At 37.2% G+C, this 20,920-nt stretch overlaps 1 protein-coding gene across 2 annotated transcripts in view; it reads left to right on the forward strand.

Annotated features, from left to right (window-relative positions):
- herc3 (HECT and RLD domain containing E3 ubiquitin protein ligase 3) overlaps positions 1-20,920 on the forward strand; it is a 46,006-nt gene that overhangs the window by 14,672 nt on the left and 10,414 nt on the right. Inside the window, exons 12-22 of one of the 2 annotated variants that reach the window (XM_030141851.1) lie at positions 3,458-3,569; positions 4,778-4,967; positions 7,082-7,245; positions 7,412-7,525; positions 8,678-8,701; positions 8,785-8,883; positions 9,545-9,715; positions 9,816-9,959; positions 13,305-13,471; positions 14,322-14,388; positions 17,908-17,990. In XM_030141851.1, the coding sequence (XP_029997711.1) occupies positions 3,458-3,569; positions 4,778-4,967; positions 7,082-7,245; positions 7,412-7,525; positions 8,678-8,701; positions 8,785-8,883; positions 9,545-9,715; positions 9,816-9,959; positions 13,305-13,471; positions 14,322-14,388; positions 17,908-17,990 (1,335 nt within the window). Of the gene's footprint in view, positions 1-3,457; positions 3,570-4,777; positions 4,968-7,081; positions 7,246-7,411; positions 7,526-8,677; positions 8,702-8,778; positions 8,884-9,544; positions 9,716-9,815; positions 9,960-13,304; positions 13,472-14,321; positions 14,389-17,907; positions 17,991-20,920 lie in introns of both variants that reach the window. The other variant, XM_030141860.1, reaches the window with a different exon arrangement.

The raw sequence follows: 20,920 nt of genomic DNA on the forward strand, positions 1-20,920 counted from the left end.
CCTAGTTTTTCTACAGATTGAGATAAACACCAAACTGTACCACAGCTGATTGCCACAAGTTAACATTTCAGAAATATTAGAGCTCATGTTTGCCTCTCATTCTTGGCTCCAGGAAGTTGACAGATGGTGGAAATTACAGCCAAAATGATATTAAATTGCAGCGTGAGTCTATATTGCCAGGGACCAAACCTCAGCATGTAAGTTGGCACACAGCAAAACCCTAAAATATTAAGCTGGTGCAAGTGAGGAAATCTGTACTGTACTGTGCTAAATAAAACTAAAAGGGAACGGAGATGAATTTTGTGTTACCATGTCTGACTGTAAAGACACGTAAGTTAGCTACTTGGGAACGGGTGCATGCAGGGAGCTCACAGGGTGTAGTTTCTACACGTATCATGTATTTTCACTCTTCTTACATCATCTTATTCAGCAAAACATGCTGATTATCAGGGCTGGGAAAGAAGATATGTGTGAAACTCCAGCTTCTATTTGACTATCGGCCTGTGTGTAGTTGCAGGGTTCTTTCATCAGCAGATGCTTATCGTGTCCTGGAATTTATCTGTGTAAGACATCGGGGTGGAAAACTGTTATTTTTTTTGTACTAATTTTAGCAACGCCACTCTATAAAACTCTCCAGGAATTATAAGTTATTCAAGAAAATTTCCTCCTAAAATTATGACAAAGATGGCAGGGGGCTGACCAACTGATGTTTAATAGACCTATTTATCTTTACAGAGACAAACAAGAAAAACAACTCTGTGAAGCAGTTAGCTTTTAACCCATACAGACCAAAACAGCCACTGGCAACTAAAAGCATCTGCTGATCTAAAATGTTTAATAACTGTTGATCCACTGGTGTAAAATGCAGTTTGTCATCTTTTCATGGTCATCAGATATGACCTATTTGGATGTTCAGAGGCTCCGTAGTAAACGTGGAAACACTTTCATCTTCTGCATCATTGATTCACCAGTAAAACCCCCAGTTTGATCAATGACAATGGATGAAGACACTTGTTTTTTGTTCAGTTAATGATATATTTCACTGAAAAACTCATTTTTTCTTCAGTTTTCTCTGTTTTTCACATAATAACCCTCAACTTTAATCTGAGCTTTTATGAACATCTTCATGACCAGTGAATTAAATATAGGGAAAACCCTGATTTTCACCTAAAAAACACAAATTATACTATTATTATATATATATTAAAATAAATGGAGATATATCACTTAAGAAAGGGTAAATCTAGAGAAAAATTTGTTTGTGAACTGCCACAAAAGTAGCACTGGGTCTTTATGGGTTAAGATAAATGCTATGATATACGCTGTGATATTATTATGAGCATGTGTACATGGGTATAAAATTGCGATATTTATATTTTATTTGAGAATTTACTTTTCATTTTATCCACTTTTTATATTTCCACTCCAATACATCTCGGTAATAAATGCTGTGATATTTACTCCAATACATTTATTTGACATCTGCAGTTACTTTTCAGATGGTATCCCTTGCCTGTCCACTTAAAAGCACATATTTCAAATGCATTGGTTTTGGATGTTTGTGATGAACTGAAGGATGAAATGTTTCTTTATCTTCCTTTTCAAGCCAAACAGACTCTTTGAAAGCCCTTTTGGATTCACCTAAAAGTTAATTGTCACAAGGCCTGTTTTATCAAGGTCATGACTTTTTAGAGATGCATCATTCACACCGGACAGGCACGCTCCAGTCATTTGGTGATTTTACAGAATTTGGTGCTTTTTTCTAGATTAAATCACCAACAGTTTATAATGTAGTTCCAGTGAGCTCAGTTAAACATGTACAGCAGATCAGTGCTACAAACATAAATGCAGCAGGATAGAAAAAACCCAGCATTTTGTTGTTTTTTATTTTTTATACTTTAAAGTATATTTTGTTGCTACATACATACTTGCACTAGTAAACATTTGAATGCAGAACCTTGACTAGTAGTGAAGCTCACGGAATGGTAAAACTTTTATATAAATAAAGGCATTCTTTCATGACTGACCATAATCAATAATTAGCACTAGAACTAAAAAAAAAAAAAAAGTGTGTTTGAACCACTAGCATTAGCATTAGCTGATGGAAAATAATGGACAGAGACACCCAGTAGTTTTAGCTTGTCCAGCCATCCAGTTTTCTCAGTGTATTCAGTACTGAGAAAACAGTCTGGAATTTGGCGAGTCACTGTGAAATATGCACTATCTATTCTGTACCAACCAATCACAAGTCTGGGGGGCGGGTGTTTCGCAGTGCGACTTCTATTTGTCGCGAGTCAAAGTCAGTTCCAAGTCTGCAGATTTCTTTACAACTGTTGTCGGTCGTTTACTTGATTCAAAAATAAGGATTGAATTACAGATTACACCCTGTATTCTTAAATTTCTCTGACAAAAGCGTCACGTCCGTCTTTTCTGTGATTGGTTTTACTCGACACCTGTTAGTCCCGCCTTCATATTTGGATTCGAGCCCCGCGATTCCAGACAGATTTCTCATTCAGAAAGACGAATGGCTAGCCAGGCTACAGTAGTTTAACATTTGTGTAATTATTGTTATTATTATTATTATTATTATTATTATTATTATTGTTATTATTATTATTATTCATCTATTCATTTTCTGAACCCGCTTCATCCTGAACCTGCTTCATCCTATTATTATTATTATTATTATTATTATTATTATTATTATTATTATTATTATTATTATTAAGTGCTTGACAGTCCTGTATATGTACACCGAGTTTATGAGTACTTGAGTGAGAGTAACACCTTTGAGATCTTCTGTACATTCTTACATTGATCTAAGTGCAGTGTTTTAGTCGTTTTCTGCTGCAGTGTTGTTACAGTACATTTGAGGCTCGCTGATGCTCATGTGGTCCCTCGCGCTCACTGATTTTTCTGCACAATGTGTCATGTTCAGTGACCGTATTATCTGCATCAGTGTGTTTTGTTTGACAAACAGTCTCCACGAGATCTAATCAGATGGACATGTGTTATGACTAAATAAAACCTGCACTATTCTAATGTGAAAGCTTACCCTGTAAATAGTTACTGTTCCCCACGCTGAGGGCTTTGTAGTCTTTTCTGGAGGTGATGATATGGGTTTGTTCATCAGCCAGTACTCACTATCCCACACTGAGGAGCAGATCTGCTTAGGGATGGACTTAAATACCTGTAGGTTGTGTGTACACTCTAGCAGCCGTTACTCATGTTGTGTGTACGTTTGAGAATTACCTTTCAGTGAACTTAGCTAACGGCTGACCTGCCACACGATGGGTTAGAAAAGACTTGTGTGTAATCCTCAATCCTCAGGTGTGTCTTTACTTTAGGATATACCCGGAAGTCCCTGAATCTGTTCACTCACCTATTTTTATCTTGTCAGTGTTCACTGACATGTCAGAGGTCATCATGACTGTTATATGTTTGTTTGCTTTTTCAGTGATGATGCCCACTTCAAAACCAACCCAAAGATCCCAGGCATCGATATAAACTCAGTCAGGTTACTGTTTGAGACTTTGAGTAAACCGGCGTTCTCTGGACTCATGGAGCAGGTACTCATCATCAATTTATTCACTAATTTACTTAAATGAAGAAATAAAACCTGTTTTTTTTTACTGTGCATCTCCAACAACTTCACTTTTCTTCATCTGATCTCAAGTGAAAGTAAAGAAAAAATTAAGTTAGGTTGCATAAGGTAAGACAAGATAAGACTTTATTTATCCTACCATGGGGAAATTTCACATTTAACAACAGCAACATACAACAAGCAAGTGCAGAGAAAATGACAGGTAGAAAAAACACAAATGAGTGAAAAATGAAAATATAAAGAGAAAAATAATAAATTTGGTATTAATATAAATATTTATATAAACAAAGAATTACAATTAAACATTCAATCTTATTTGCATATTCAGATCATCATGCTCACTTCACTGGTTGTATTAAAACAGTAAAACCTTTACAGTAACAAACAACATAATCCAGCTCTTACAATTGAAAAGTTAGATTCATGAACAATTAAGTCCACCATTCAAGTTAATTTCAATAAAAAAAACCTCTAAACTCTTTAACTTCCAGACGTAGACACTTTTCATTTTATCGTGATACAAGAAACTGGGTGAGATTTTAATGAATGTTTCATCTAAATCATGCATTCAAAAATAAAAATTAATTTAGCTTGTGCCCAGGAATTAGATCTACATTTAAATCAAAATGATAGATTGATTTTGGATTTAATTTTAGAGCTTCAATACATGAAGAATACTTCAAAGACCACACTTACGACGTGGTAGTAAGAAATAAGATTACGTTTTGTTACCACAGTACAGCAATTAGTTGTACAGTATTTTTCCATCTGCTGTAACTACTCATATTGGGAGTGAATATTGAAGTTGTTTTGAAAGTACATCAAGTTCTGCCGCAGATATGTGGCAGTGAATGCAGAAGTGAGTCATAACCTCTAACATTAGCTCAGTAATGTTAGGTTTGGGATTCATCCGCCTCAAACCAACCTCATTTATAATCTATGTCTAAAGTGAGGCCTCACTCCCAACCGCTAAAAGCCTCTCCCAAAGTTTCGTTACTAATATATTTGACGTATGTTTTTCCCCTGCTGAGTATTTGAATCAGGTTGTACAGCAGTGTTTAAAATCTGTAATGATAAATAATTGTTTCTTTTACCTGGTTCTTTCAAAGCTTCACTGCTTTCTGTTCCTTTGTTGTTGTTTTTCTTTTTTTGTTTTTTTGTTTTTTTTTTTAGACCATCAAGAGTTTTGAGAGCCTGTTGATCCCCCAGCTGCCACGCTCTCCACCAGATGTCGAGGCCATGAGGATCTACCTCATCTTGTCCGAGTGCCCACTTATGCACGACTCCAAGAATTTCATCCGCCTCACAATTCCTTTCGCAATGGCCATCCTCCGGCTAGACGCCAATCCCAGCAAAGTATTAGGTATCATACTTACATGCACACACAAAACATTTTGTACGAATCAACTCATTCCAAACTGCCTGGCACTTAACGGCACAGCAGATCATTTCACGTCACACCACCCTGAAGTATGCCCTGACAGCCATGTGACTCCTAAGCATTGGCATTATGTGAACATCCTCATGTATATCACTGTCACCTGTTCTTGGCCACGTATCACCAGAAAAAGAACAGTAATACACTGAACCCAAAGTGCTACGGACAGCAAGAAGTATCACTGAACATTCTAACTCGATCCATAATAGGTTTCAAAGCTGACGTGTAGGTGTGATGCTGATTCTCCTTGCTTTCCTGTCCTCATGCTAAGCTAATTGGCATACAACTGTAACTTTTTACGTAAAGGAGTGATATTTTGCTTTTTTAAATGGAATTACACATTTGAAAACATTTCCCTGTGGTCTACATAAACTGTAAATGCGTAATTAATTCAACTCCACAGGTCCATCTTCAACCCTGTTTCTGAATAATGACACAAGACAGGTGATTTTGAGCACTGGCCCTTTAAATGCAAATGAGCCACTTCACACCCCACCGATTGTTGACCGTGCTTTCTGTCCCATTCCGCCACTTGTGTTCATTAATACAACCAACAACTGAACATTTTAGGTAATCTGCTCGAAGTTTGGATATATTTTTAGTATGGACTACAACCGCTGCTGCTGATAAACAATTATGTTGTACTCTGAGAAATGTTCGTCAGAAGTCTTGACCTTACATGTGCAAATGTTGTGATGTAACTAATTATTGACGTAACAAATTAAGCAGGAATTGAAATGAGTTGTAGAAATCCACTTGATTTTTGCCAGAATGAATATAAAGATAGCTTTGCAGCACCTGGAGGGTTCAAATTCTAACTTTATGAACTGTTAGGGTCCAAATACACAAATAAATGTAACAAAGACTAATAAAAGTGGGTTTAACAAAATATGACCCCTTTAAAGCTAAAATATGTAACGTATCTGCATTAAAGAGTACCTGTAGTGAATTTTCATTGCAAGCTATTTCTAAAGATGACGCACAATACTAGCGGTTCCGTCAGGTAACTTATGTTGTAGCCCATTGTCATGTACATGTTGGCTCCTTCATGGCCTGTTCCAACACTGGTAGTACATATTGGCCCTAAACTGCTATGGCCAATATGGACCTAGTTTGTTCTTTGGAATTGTCCTTTAATGCTCAGACAATCTTTGTCAGCAGTTTTGTCAGTTTTCACAACACGCCTACATATCTCACTCTTTCCCAAGGTCTTGTAGACATCTCGTCTCGCCAGTAACAAATCAAAACAATCTGTAGACTCCTGATGATTTTTAATGCTTTAGACACATAAAACATATATTCTGTTCAATCCTAATCTTAATTTTAACTCATAAATACCCTAAAGCAGGGATGTCAAACTCATTTTAATTCAGGGGCCACATACAACCCAATGTGATTTCCAGACCAGTAAAATTATACACATAATAACCTTAAATTATCCAAATTCTTCTTTGTTTTGGTGTGGAAGAAGTCAAATTACATTATGATAATGAATAATATGGACAACCATGGACAAATGTCTTAAGAAAAATAAGTGCCATTTCAACAATATTATATCCCAGCTTATTATTAACACAATTTACACAGTGGATCTTTGATATCGTTAACATTGCACTTATTTTTCTTAGGAAATTTCAGGTTCTTCAGATTATTCACATTTTATAGTGAAATGGTAATTTGTGAATGTAACCATTTTCATACTGTAATTTTGTCATCTTTTTTCATATTAAATGAAGAAGAAACTTTGGAGTTGTCATTATTTATATGATATTATGTTATTACTTGAGATCACATTGGGCTGTCTGTGGCCCATGAAATAAAATGAGTTTGACACACTTGACTATCTGTAGTGTAATTTTTGTATTTTGCAAATTCATCCTACGGGCCAGATTGGACCCTTTGGTGGGCTGTTTTTGGCCCACAGGCTGTATGTTTGACACCCCTGCCCTTAGGCACTGTTTTCAGTTTAAGTATACGTATGTGTTGTTTGGAGGTATTGGCTCAGTTATTGAATTGGACCTTTCTCTCTTTTTCTGCAGATAACTGGTGGAGTTGTGTAGACGGCAGCGTGTTCACCAGAATGGTCGACATGTACAAGCGCATTGTTGTGTTTATGTTGACCGGCGGGAAGACCCTGCTCGTACCTGTGTTTTATGATAACTATTTTCATGCCACACTAAGGCTGTTGGAGAAACTCCACAAGGTAACCACAGAGTTCACATTCTGCCCTTGTAAACAAGCCATCAGTTCTGTATTGTTCCTTGGTACAATACAAGGAAATGTGTGTCATTCTTGGGCAAATGAGCCTCGGTATGTGATCTGTCATCTGCTGTCATTTCCTGGAACAGTGTTTTGTTGTGTGTTATCAGGTAAACTTAAAGGCCAACCATGTGGAGTACAACCACTTTTATGTTCCTGATATCACCAGCCTGGTGGACATACAGGAAGACTACCTCAAGTGGTTTCTGAGTAGAGCTGAACGTGTAAGTGTTCAAATTCCCCCATTTTAGTTTATAATTTTTCATTTTCTTGTTATTTTGCTTTTACTGACCCTGAACGCCCAGAGATGAGGAGCAGTTCGGTTGGTTTTTATCTGAACTGCTCTTACTTCATGTCATTCTGGGTCTGCAGAGCCAATGAGGAATTTCATTAATGACTATCAATCAGTCCAATTTTATTACCTTCGCCAAGGAGGTTATGTTTTTGCCAGGGTTTGTTTGTTTGTTTGTCTGTTTGTTTGTTTGTTTGTTTGTCTGTCCGTTAGTGTGCAACATAACTCAAAAAGTTATGGACAGATTTGGATGAAATTTTCAGGGTTTGTTGGAAATGGGATAAGGAAGAAATGATTAAATTTTGGTGGTGATCGGGGGTGGGGGGGCTCACGGGGGGGTCCACTGATCGTTAGTGTGCAACATAACTCAAAAAGTTATGGACAGATTTGGATGAAATTTTCAGGGTTTGTTGGAAATGGGATAAGGAAGAAATGATTAAATTTTGGTGGTGATCAGGGGTGGGGTGGGGGGGGCACTGATCAGCCTTGGCGGAGGTCTGCGCTCTCCGAGTGCTTCTAGTTTATATAGCGCCACATCATACCAAAAGTTATCTCATGACACATCACATTTAGAGCTGGTCTAAACCAGACTCTTAAGTCAGTTCAGACACCAACAGAATCCTCCAGGAGCAAACAGTGGAAGGAAAACCATCCTTTTAACAGGCAGAAACCTGGAGCAGACCCCGACTCCTGGAGGATGGACATCTGCCTTAACCGGCTGGGGTTAAAAAGAGAGAGAGAGAGAGATTGGAGGAAGGGGGAAATAGGGGGAGACATATGGATGCACAGCAAACTGAACTATAACTGTTAAAAACTACAGCTGCTGTTACCAGTATAACTACCAATAACTAGTACAAATACCCATAACTACTATCACTACTACTACAAATACAAGTACTAACAAAACAGTGCATATACTACTACTGCAGCTGTTAGTAGACTCCTAGTGTGTCTTTATTATCCTCTCAGGGTGACTCCTTGGTCTTTTCCCTCTTATAGTTCTGCTCTCCACTACTTTTTTGTTTCAAACTCATGATGTTTATCAATCATTTTTCATTTCTTTTTGTGCTGTTCCTTTTTCCAGAAAGCAGGATCGTCCCCTCCACAGGTATTGCAATTAAATATTGAACATAATTTAGTTTATTTGATGTCTTTTACACAGTCATCAGCCATCTGTCCCTTTCCTTACAGAATGAAATGCCCCCTGTGAACCTATGTGCCTACCCGTTCATACTGAACGCTCAAGCCAAGACAACCATGCTGCAAACTGATGCTGAACTGCAAATGCAGGTACGTGAAGATAATAGTGAGGGCTTTCATAAGGTGCCAGATCCATGTTGTAGGCATCATGTAAGACAAGTGTGTGTGTGTGTGTGTGTGTGTGTGTGTGTGTGTGGGGGGGGGGGGGGGGGGGGGGGGGTTGGATCAAAATCAAGCAAAAGACTTTTCTCATTATATTAAATGTCCAAAATTATATGAAAATGTGGCTGGATAATAAAATGTTTAATACACTTTAAGAATTATTATTGCTGTATGAATTTTTCTTTTGTTTTTTATGTGTTTTTTTTTTTGTTTGTTTGTTGGTTTTGTCAGTTAAAACATTTAAATGCTTCTTGGTTTTAATTAGATTACTACAATATATTTTAATGTTGTCAAAAGTGTTTTGTTTGTCATGTGAAAGAAATGTTGATTTAACATTATGGTAATATGAAAACTTGCCTGTAGTAAAATATATGTAATATTTTAGTGTGGGATGACCACCAAATCCACAAACTTAGGAAAAATATTACCAGCCATAAAAATTTTCATAAAATGCTGTTTGTGTTTCTGTACCACAAGGTCAAAAAAAAATTAACAAACTTCACTGATGTAGATTTAATTTTGTGATCCATTAATCGAAATTGAAGTTTTTTTATTCTCTTTCTGTTTTTCCCAAACCTTTACTTCCAAGATGGCAGTAAGCGGTGCAAACCTACACAACGTCTTTATGCTGCTCACACTGGAACCACACCTAGCAAGGAACCCTTACCTAGTGCTGCATGTACGGAGGAACCATTTAGTCAGTGACACCCTGCGTGAACTCACCATGTACTCTGACGTGGACCTCAAGAAACCACTCAAGGTGAAGACAAACCCCACCAAAAAAAAGCCATAAGAGAAGGCATGTAGAGCCTGTACTTTGATTTTAATACCTGTTCCGTCACATCCCCCTCATACTTCAGGTGATCTTCGATGGTGAGGAGGCTGTAGATGCAGGTGGAGTTACTAAAGAGTTCTTCCTGCTGCTGCTAAAGGAACTGATGGATCCTGTCTATGGGATGTTCACACACTACAAAGAGTCCAACCTGTTGTGGTTCTCAGACAAAGTAAGTCAATAAACTCTGTGGTCACATACTTGAGTGTAGGGGTGGGCGATATGGGCAAAAAAAAAAAATCTCGGTTATTTTTTTTTTTTATTTCCTGATAGCGATAATCTGACAATATCCTTTAAAATGTGAATTTATTTATTTATTTATTTAAAAAATGCTGTAAAACTCTTGCTACTTGCTTACCAGGACATCTATGGATAGACACAGCATTTCAGAACAACAGCTCTTGTTTGTTTTTACATCTTCTGCAAAACATGGGAGGGGGCTGTAGTTATATACATAGGTGTGCAGTCCATAACTAATGTAACCAACGCTGGAGTGAAACAAAAGTGAAACCTAACATGCTTTCAATGTCCGACTCCCAGCTTCTATTCTTCAGTTATACAGTGGATCTTAAATGAAATTTTCACAACTTCTAACCTGTATCCACCAGACCCCCTGTACATCAATTTGTCATGTTTACCCCCCCCCTTTACGGCGCCCCAGCTGCATATAACGCTATTTTGACTGACATCAGCCAGGCCAAAACTGAACCATTTCCAGGCTAGTGATGTAGCCCAACGTCTGCTATGAAATCATCCGCTGAGACGGAAGACTCCTGCATATTTCCTCCATGTGAGACGATGTTGTGTTTTGGTGTTTTGGCCGAGTCACCATGAGACTGAATCCTTTTCACTGATTGGCTTCTGAGGCATGCATTCGGCCAATGAGAGCTTTCATGCACATCTCCTTTACTGTCTTTGCACCGTCTGTTTGTTTTCATTTCGAGACAGTATGAATAGTCTATAATGTAAAATTGCAAATTCGTCAAATCAACATTTACGATATTATCGTAGGCGATCTATATCGTCCACCTCTACTGGAGTCCTACTCCATCAAAGTTTTCAACAGTACAGTATTTGTAGGATATAACAACTGGAAACATAATGACTCTGTGTATCAGGAGGCCTGGTAGTAGAATGGTTAAGGGCATAAATTATGAAGAGCACTATCATGGGTTTGAGTCCCAGCACAGACTTTTGTATCCACAGTTTTGGCTTTGTATATCAAATTTATGCCTGTTGGTCTGCTCTTATGAGTATTAAAGTTGTTATTTCACTATTGCTATTAGTAGTAATAATATACTGATTTATACATGTCATTTTCAGATATTCAACATCAGCAGGTAATTTCACGAGGTCACAAGTTGTAGATGAAAAATTTTTTTTCTTTTTTTAATTTAAACTAAGTGGATTTTAGATGGAGCACAGAATCTAGATAGACAGACAGACAGACAGACAGATTATAACAGTTATAAACAAGTAAAACATATATTAGCAAAGACACAGTTCAGTCTGTTTTGTATTGTTAAGAGCAGCCATGGCATAGGGTTGACAGATTTTTTGTAAATGTTTTTTCCTGCCCAGTGGGGATCTGTAGCATCTGCCTGATGCAGTGGTGGAGGGGTGATGAGGGTGGCTCTCTTCATCACTGAGCATCTGTAGAGTTCATACAGAGGGGGTTGGGCTGTTTGAGTAATTTTACTGGCCCGATTTGTTATTCAGAAGAGTTTTATTTTGTGTTTGGTGGTGAGGAAGTTGAACCGGGTTAAAATGCCATAGATGAGGATGGATTTGATGAGTGACTTGTAAACAAGGGTTAAAATGTCTTTGCTGATGAGTTTTAAGAGCAGGTGGAGATGCGATTGTGTCTTATTGAAGACAAAGGACAGGCAGGTGTCAAACTCTGTCCCAAGATACTTAAAACTCTATATTATAAACAAATTGTTATTGTTGTTGTTATTATTTATTAAATTGGATTATCTCCTACATTTACAGTCTAATGTGACTGAGTGATTCTATTTAAAACATTAGGTGTTTTTCTGTCAGACCAAATGTACCACGGGTTTCTCTGTGACCATGTGGATAAGGTGAACAGCACATTCCAATACTAGAAATGTCACCTCAGTCGACGCCGACAGTTCATCAGAGTTTAACACAGATAAAGCACCTGCAAGGTTTTTCTGAAGCTCAAAATGGATTAACCATCTGTCAGTTTTGAGTTGATATTTTAATAACTCAAATGACTTTTTGTTTGTTTGTTTGTTTTTTTTTTTTTAAGCTTTTTGGTGTGTGTGTGTGTGTGTCTCTTTGTCTTTGTGTCTGTCTCTGTGTGTGTGTGTGTGTGTGTGTGTGTGTGTGTGTATGTCTGTCTGTCTGTCTGTCTATGTTTTTGGCTAAGAGAAGCTATCTCTGTCATTTTGCATAAAGGTGTTGCCAGTGAGGACATTCACACGTTTACAAAACACTGACATATAAAGTGACTTGTCCCTGAACTTTCAGCTCCTTTTCAGTCTTTTTTTTCTGTCATGGGAAACTCAGATATAATAAACATATTAGAAGTCGAACATAAATGTTATAAATGTATTAATAAAGATTCTTATTACATTTGTTGCTTGGAGCCCTGATGAAAGGTTTTGCTTAAATGTTTTGGTAGTTCAACTGTTGTCTTTTGCTCAAGAAACAACACAGCAACAAATAAATGGCTACAGATAATAAATCACACTGACAGAAGAAAAGATTCTCAGGATATAAACTTGGTAAAAGTGGGTTTCATCTTTTTTTTCCCCCAAAATTGGACTGGTTTGTTGATTTTATCAGCCTACATATTTGTTACCTGTTTCTCCAAGTTATTTTCTAAATAATAAATAATCTAAATAGTCATAACATTGGTGCAAAGCCACAAAAAAGGTATTATATTTGGTGAAATAACTAACAGTAAAGTCATTACAGCATCTCTGCAGATTCTAGGAAAACCCTGAATAATGCAATGTCTTTTTTTTCTTCTAGTCACAGAGCTAGACAGAAGAAAAATGTATATCAAATTCCTGATTCAATGGTTAAATGGTCGATTTAACAAAAAAACTGATTTATTGTGGTTTTTCATAGAAATGTTGTGTTATACAGGAATAACACACAACACATTGGTGGCAATCAGAATTAAAAATTCTACAAAGACGTGTAATAATAACAGGCAGAAAATGCAACGGCACCAAAAACATTTCAGCAAACATAGCATGTAACCCTTGTGTGGTGTTCATATTTTTGTTGCTCAGCCAGTGTTCATGGGTCTGGTGCATTTGTGGGGTTTCAATTCAACATAATCAAACACTTTTACATTAAAATACTCAACAGATGTTTTCTTCATCCTAATTACAAGCAATATAAAAAGCATATATGTTTAATTTAAAAAAAAAATTGTGTATTTCCGCTGGTTGTACGTTTTAATGTCTGTTTCTAGTGTTATTTTAAATGTCATATTAGAGAATGTAAAAAGTTACTATCAGAACCATTTCTCTGTCAGTGTTTTGTAGAGCAGAACTGGTTTCACCTGATCGGGATCATCTGCGGTCTGGCCATCTACAACTCCACAGTGGTGGATCTCCATTTCCCACTGGCTCTATACAAAAAGCTGCTGGATGTGCAACCCACTCTGGACGACTTCAAGGAGCTGTCGCCCACTGAGGCCAGGTCACATAAACACCCGTCATACACACTAACACTACAGCTGGGAGACGTGAACAAAACATTAACAGTCTGTCAAAATAGACTGTAAACATCTATGGAAAATAACAGCACATTTCAAATCATCATTTCCTTCCAGTTTGAAGGCTACGTTTTGGGCCTGAATTGTAGAAAGCAGATGGTTACTTATACTTTGCTTAATCTCTTCACATTCACAAGCTTTCATGAAGATGACTAACATTAAATAAAACACCAGTGTATTAAACTTTCTGTGCCTAATTCTCAGTTAAGTGATGTTAAATCAGCAGCTCTAAATCCAGGAGCCAACCATGTGTCAGTCTCTTACATAATCAGTGTTTTAAGATTCAGTCTAGCTGACTTCCACTGGGAAATACCTCTTATTGAATTTTTTTTAGCAGGCTGGGTCGGCATTTCCCTTACATCCAGTTGACCTCAGTTGACTCGTTTCACACAGGGAAGCGTTAGCGCCGTTGATTTTCAGATTAGTCGTCTAAAGAGATAAAGTCTGTGGCATCTTCAGTCAAAACACCTCGTCTTTAAAGGCTTCCACAATACTTTTATGGGCTGTGTCAGTAATTTGACTGGTGTAAAATGCTGAGTGTGAACTTACCGATATTTTCCATTACTAGCCAGTATTGCTACCACTCAAGCAGATTAAATACGGGATAGAATCCATTACTGAAATGATAGGCTGTTATTACAAGAAAGGCGCGTTTCTTTCAACTGAAATCCCATAATTATTTTCCCACCTGAAACTGGTTAATAATAGCTCATTGTCACTTGTTGTTTTGTGCTGCTCCCATGTGTTAAAGTGAAACTGTTTTTTCCTGTGTAGGAGTCTACAACAGCTTCTAGACTATGAGGGCAATGATGTGGAGGACACCTTTTTACTCAATTTTGCCGTGAGTCTCACATTTAACTCATTTATACAAACCATAGGCTCGTTTCTGGGCTAACTTGCAAATGTAACTTTTAGCACAATCTGCGGGCGAACAATGGTATACCGAACGCAGGAGCTAAATGAACGCTAACTCTGTTTCTGGGCTGGTTTCGTACGATAATGTTAACGCACGATGCCTAGCAATGCCTGAATTTCCTACTGTTGGAACCAGTGGAATTCTGTAGTTCCCATGGAAACCCGCTGCAACCTCCCCACATCGTTCACACAATGTATTGTTGGATTAACTCTTTAAGTGCCAGACAGTTAAGGGGCTAATAAGCCTTAAAAGTGCCACAGAATTTGGCCGTTTTTCAGTATTTCGCGTCGTTTTTATAATATTTGAAGAATCCTGCAGGAAACCGCTCGGTAACATCCGACCGATTGCTAATTAGATTCAAAACACACCGGACGCAGCCGATTCATTATTGATCGTAATTTGCATAATTAATAATAATAATAATAATAATAATAATCTTTATTTATATAGCACTTTTCATACATTAAAAACTGTAGCACAAAGTGCTTTACATATCAGTTTAAAAATCAGTACCGCCCCCCACCCACACACCCGCGCGCACACACACACACACACACACACACACACACACACACACACATATACATGCAAACCCACAAGCTCACACATACTTAAGAAGACTGACTGAGCACGGGTAGACCAGAACAAAAATGTACAAGTAAAAGTAAAACATCAATTTAGGAGGCGCTGTCTCAGGGAGCCATCCGCACCAGGAGGCAGCCGCCGACCCCAGCGACCAGGCACCAGCAACACAGCCCCGCATCCCAACTAGTGGGAGAGGGCCAACTGGGACCCCCACCCACCAGAAAGGAGCGGACCCCAATGAGAGAAGGTGCCACAGCCCCCGGAGTCCACAGCCGCCCCCCGGCATGGAGGGCTCCCTCTGATGAAACACCGGAGAATAAGAAACATTAAAAAGATATAAAAATATTATTCGGTCGCGTGACCTCAAATTCCCGTCTGCTTGGTCTCAAAAGGGGGACACAGAAAGAACGTCATCGAAATGTGAGAAAGAAATGGGGGTGGATGGTTTGTTTGTACACAAATATGGCGTGTTCTCCAAAGCCGATCTGATCGGCCCGTGGCACTTTACAGGTTGTTTTCGTAAAGCCGATTTAATCGGCCCATGGCACTGAAAGAGTTAAGCAGAATAAAGTTCAACCAGATGACCAGAACCTCTTAACACAATGGTTCTTCCTCAGAAAAAAGGCTCATAAATGTATTGTGTAATTAAAAAATCAACTCCCTTCCTGCATCTAGGCATGGTAGTTCTCAGTAAGTGAAGGATGAGTAAACATTGTACAGTATTTCCCAAAACAGTGACTTGTAGGGGTGTGTGATATGGTCACAATCTTCAGTCGTGGTATATGCAGTTTTCTCAGTTTAACAGTATAAATTTTAGTGCAGTAACCTTTCTATAAATTCATTAAATTAACTGTAAATAAACTGTGAACTTCCATATGAGCCACGAGACAAACCTCAATTTAAAACAGTTAAACTAACATGCTTCCAAAAAAAAAAAAAGGAAATTTGAAGTTGACAAATGAGAAGCATACACTGTGAAAATAAAATATACAATCAAATGTGCAGCTGTTTAGTCATTATGTAAGTCTGACATCACTAGAAATGACACCAGTGTTTTCAAACGATAAACAGTCCTGATGTGGAAATCATTCTACAAGGCAGCTAGATTTTCGAGATCGCAAAATCAAAGAAGATCACACAATCATGGCACATTTCTACAGTCACCTGGTCTCATCACACGACCTTAGTAACCAGGGCCCTTATTTACCTGAAGTGCACAAGAGACCAGGCTTGTATGTGTCATTACCTCTGTTTGATAATTGATAGAATAGGTCATGTTTTAATACAGTCTTGTTTTGACACTGTTACACACTCAACACCTAAGAAACCCTTAACTTCTAAAATGGCTTTTATTGTAAATCTTTTGCAGGGATGTGTTACAGGGTTTGTACAACTACTTGAAATCCTTTGAAAATGCTTGAATTTCAGTGTTGTGTTTCAAGGTCTGAAAAGTGCTTGAATTTTACATTTGCGGAAAAAATTATTAGACCATCCTTGTTTTCTTCAATTTCTTGTTCATTTTAATGTCTGGTACAACTAAAGGTACATTTGTTTGGACAAATATAAGGATAACAACAAAATTAGCTCATAAGAGTTTAATTTCAGAGCTGATATCTAGCCATTTTCCATGTTTTTCTTGATAATAATCAAAATCACTTTAGTTCTTACATCAATATCTATGGCATTGTACTGACAAAAACAGTGCTTTTAGGCATTCCATGTTTTCTGTCTGTTTTAGTCACATGATACACACAGGAGTTAGTACTTGATTGCATAACCATTGTTTTTGATGACTTTTGATGGTCTGATAATTTTTTCTGTGACTGTAGTTTAAGTGCTTGAAAGTGCTTGCAGTTCTAACTCTGAGATGTGATTTTGTTTATTTTTCGTATCAACTCTGTCAGGTTAGACAACAAGCCAAAGCTACTTACAGAGAGGTGACATATATGGAAAAATAAAACTTTATTGTCAAAAAAAAAATTAGCGGATGCTCTCAGGTCGACGCCAGGTACATTTTAATCTTAGTCTTTGTGTCGGTGCAAGTGTGTCTGAAAAACGCCGAGTGGCTTCCTTTTTTTTGGATAAAACTTTGTGTTCTTTAATTTCTAAACTTTTTGCTATAATGAAGCATAATTTTAGATGTTTATAGCATAATACAATGTACATGATTGTGATGAAAAGTGGAACAAATAATCTGCAGTATATGTATTCCTGTAGATATGTATTTTACCCCAGTGATAAGGTGCTGTGCTGGAAAAAATTAGAAAATGACCCTTAAAACTGCTTGAATTTGATCTTGAAAAATGTGTATGAACCCTGTGTTAGTATCCCATAAGGCACTGTGGTTGGGCAGAGACATAAACGCATAAACACCTGCATTGACTGAAACCAGATAATAGCATTTAGGATCAATAATCCAGAACAGCAAAATGATTAAAATAATATTGTTCTATTGTTGAATGTATTAAATTACAATAGTAGAAATGTACATTATGTTTAACTTGTGTTTTTTCCAGGATAGATTTGGGAACTTGCCTGTATTTGTTCATGTTGACCACACCCATTGGACGTGCTTGTATCAAATACGCTTTGTTATATCAAGAAGGGTTTTTACTGCAGGATGATACACATTTGGTCTGCAGGTTACAGTGTATGCATGCATTTACAGCTGCTGTGAATAGTTTTTGTATTCTATTATTTGTGTGTGTCATTTAATCACCATGTAGAAGTAATAATTTGGAAGGATGTGACGCAGCAATAAAATAAAAATCATCATTTCCTACAGCTGCATAGAGCGACAGTAATTGCAAACAGGCGTATATAAAGAAACACTGAGGGGTTTTTGCGTTGTCGTCTCAGATCACCAGGGAGAACTATGGGATGACGGAGGTGAAGGAGCTCATCCCTGGAGGAGAGAGCATCAGCGTGGACAAAAACAACAGGTGACACATGAACACCGCTCATATTTATGGCCACACTTCCATCAGATTAGATCTCTCTCTTTGTTCTCATGATATTCCATTTCAGACGTCCTTGTTTTTGGGCATATTTCAGCTGCGTTACACTTTGTTCTCTGTACAAGATAAACAGACAAATGAGATAACTCTCCACAGAGAGCTGTGAGGTGGGCGGCGTTAAACACATGAGAGCGACGGTCGGATATTAAACTGCAGGAACACAGAAACACTGCGTATTGTTTGGGGTCCACATTGTGCTGTTAAAAACACACTGACGATTTCAATAGAAGGTTAATTTAACAGACATTATGTAATGGCCTGGTTCCTGGCGTTAGTTCTTCGATGTCAGATCATATGTTTATGCACACATGGCTTTGCAAAGTCACTGGGTGTGATCTGTTGTGTAGTGTTTCTCAAGGTCCCGTGTGTTTGTGTGTGTGTACATGTACACATTAATACTGGCGTTACAGGCAGAATGTGATGTCACACAGCTGCTGTTTGTGCTGTTCTGTTATTAGGGCAGAATCTGCGTTCCCTCCAGCTTTTCTAAACTTACTGAAAAAATGCAGGGCGCAGACCTCCACCAAGACAGATCAGCCCCCCCACCCCCCCCCCCACCCCCCCACCAATCACCACCAAAATGCAATTGTTTGTTCCTTGCCAGTATCAACATTTCCTGAAAATTTCATCCACATTCGTCCATAACTTTTTGAGTTATCTTGCACACAGACAGACAGACAAGCCTCGATGAAAACATAACCTCCACCGTTCCTTGGTGGAGGTAATGAAAAGTGGATATTGATGTTTCTTTACCTCATTTAACACAACTCTACATGAGCGCCATTAGTTGCATGAAGCACATCCAGACAATACTGGATTTCTTAACCATGCTGACTGTAGCATAACCTCATCAATGGTGTCAGTGACATCGGTGATCTTTTGCTTCAGGTCGTTGTTGTCCCGTACCTTTGTTCGATACACAATATCTTTTTTTTTTCCCCCCATGTTTATTTTATTGAGTTTCCTTCAAACTTATAAACCAATGCAATATATAAAATAGGAATGGTACACTTTTTTTATAAACATATAAATGAACAGATGAACAAAATAACACGTAACACATAGGGCATTCCAAATGTCGCAAATAGGGATGTAACGATTACCGGTATAACGATAAACTGCGGTAAAATTGCAGACAGTTAGTATTACCATTTAAATTCTAATTATCATGATAACTGTGTTTGATTACCGCACTTTTCCGGAGAAAACACTTTTGTAAAAATCTGCTTTTATGCCAAATATTTGAGTATAGTTTTAATTTATTACAATTTTAATTGTATATACCTAATATTTGGAACCAATATTCACTTTTAAAGTCTTTGAAAAGGTTCGTTAAGCATCTGTGTGTTATTTATGCAATAAATTATATACATTTTTCAAATCGGATTTTATATATTTTTTTGTGTTTTCTGGCCTTTTATGTTGATATAGTAGGTTAAAGTGAAAAAAATAATAGACAGATGATATAGATGAAGTTGTGCTGAAAAAAAAGATACCAAACATGGGTATAGTAAACATTTGTTTATATAGTATATAAAGGTAAAATCAAAAGGACCACCAACCAACATGCAGTCCCCAATGTGGTGGTGGTGCACCATCTACCTGGAAAATGATGGGTGGTTGAAGGTCATCCAGTTTTGGTGCCACATATTCAGTCTGAAGTCCAAGGTAAAATTGAACCAATGATTGATTCAATTGTGCACGATCCCATAATGTGATTAAAAAACTTTGATAACCACTGAGCGCATAGAACGAATCTGATTAGCACATCTTATCTATCGCTTTTCTACTACTTTTTTTTTTTTTTTTTTAATGTAAAGAGACTTTGTGAATACCCTGTATATTAGAGACTTATGCTTCCTTATTGTTAATGAGTTTAATGTTCAAAAATGTTGTGGATGTTTTATAAAACAACTTGTCATCATTTCTGTAGTTGAATAACAGACAATGAGTTTGGGCTGTACAGTGTGTTTTTGTTTTTGTTGGATGAGAAGATCAGAAACAGTTCAGAAGTTTTACTAGTGAAGGTTTTCTTGTAGCACCATGTTCCCAGCTCAACTCTCAAAAAAGAAAAAAAAAAAAAACAGTCTGTTTTTTCTGTGTTAAAAAAAAAACTAAATAAACAAAATGCACAAGGGGAAAAAAAATCTATAGAAATATTTTTACATTTTTTTTGTACCATTTTTGACAGAAAGTGTCACAATGCAACTTAACATTTCATGGTTTTTTGCAGCAGAATGAAGTGCATCAAAAAATGTGCATGAATGAAAACAGTGCACAAGACAAACAATATAAAAATAACAATAATAATAGTAAGTAATAAAACTGAGCTATGTACATATTTGTTTCTCAGATTCAAATTTTGGAGTCTGTTCAGTTCTTCAGCGATAGCTTATATTTTTACAATATAATGTAACTGTAACTTAGTCATAATGTTTGGGGAAAAAACTAACTTCAATACAATGGTTCAGCAGCTTACACACAAACACTGATTTATATCTGTGTTGTAAATGATTGACTATTTTACTACACTGTATTTATTTTAACTGGTTACAAAGTGAGCGGTGAAACTGAGCAAAACATCAAAAGTACGTTCGTCCTATGAAATGGGATTATTCTTTTGTTTTTTTAGGCTTTTTTTTTTTTTTATTATTTCAACTGAAGCGCCCCAGATGAATTTAATCTGGGATGGTTTATTCAATGTTTCTCTGTCACACGTGTTTGTGATAATGTAGGTGGATACAGCAGGACTAGAGGGATTATTGATGTTTAATCCACCAAAGCAAGATTTTGCGTGTTTGTTCCCTGCACATGACCTGAAAAATATCACCTTTTTTTTTTTTTTTTTTTTTTTT

Source organism: Sphaeramia orbicularis, chromosome 1 (assembly GCF_902148855.1).
Source record: "Sphaeramia orbicularis chromosome 1, fSphaOr1.1, whole genome shotgun sequence".
In the NCBI taxonomy this organism is placed as follows: Eukaryota; Metazoa; Chordata; class Actinopteri; order Kurtiformes; family Apogonidae; genus Sphaeramia; species Sphaeramia orbicularis.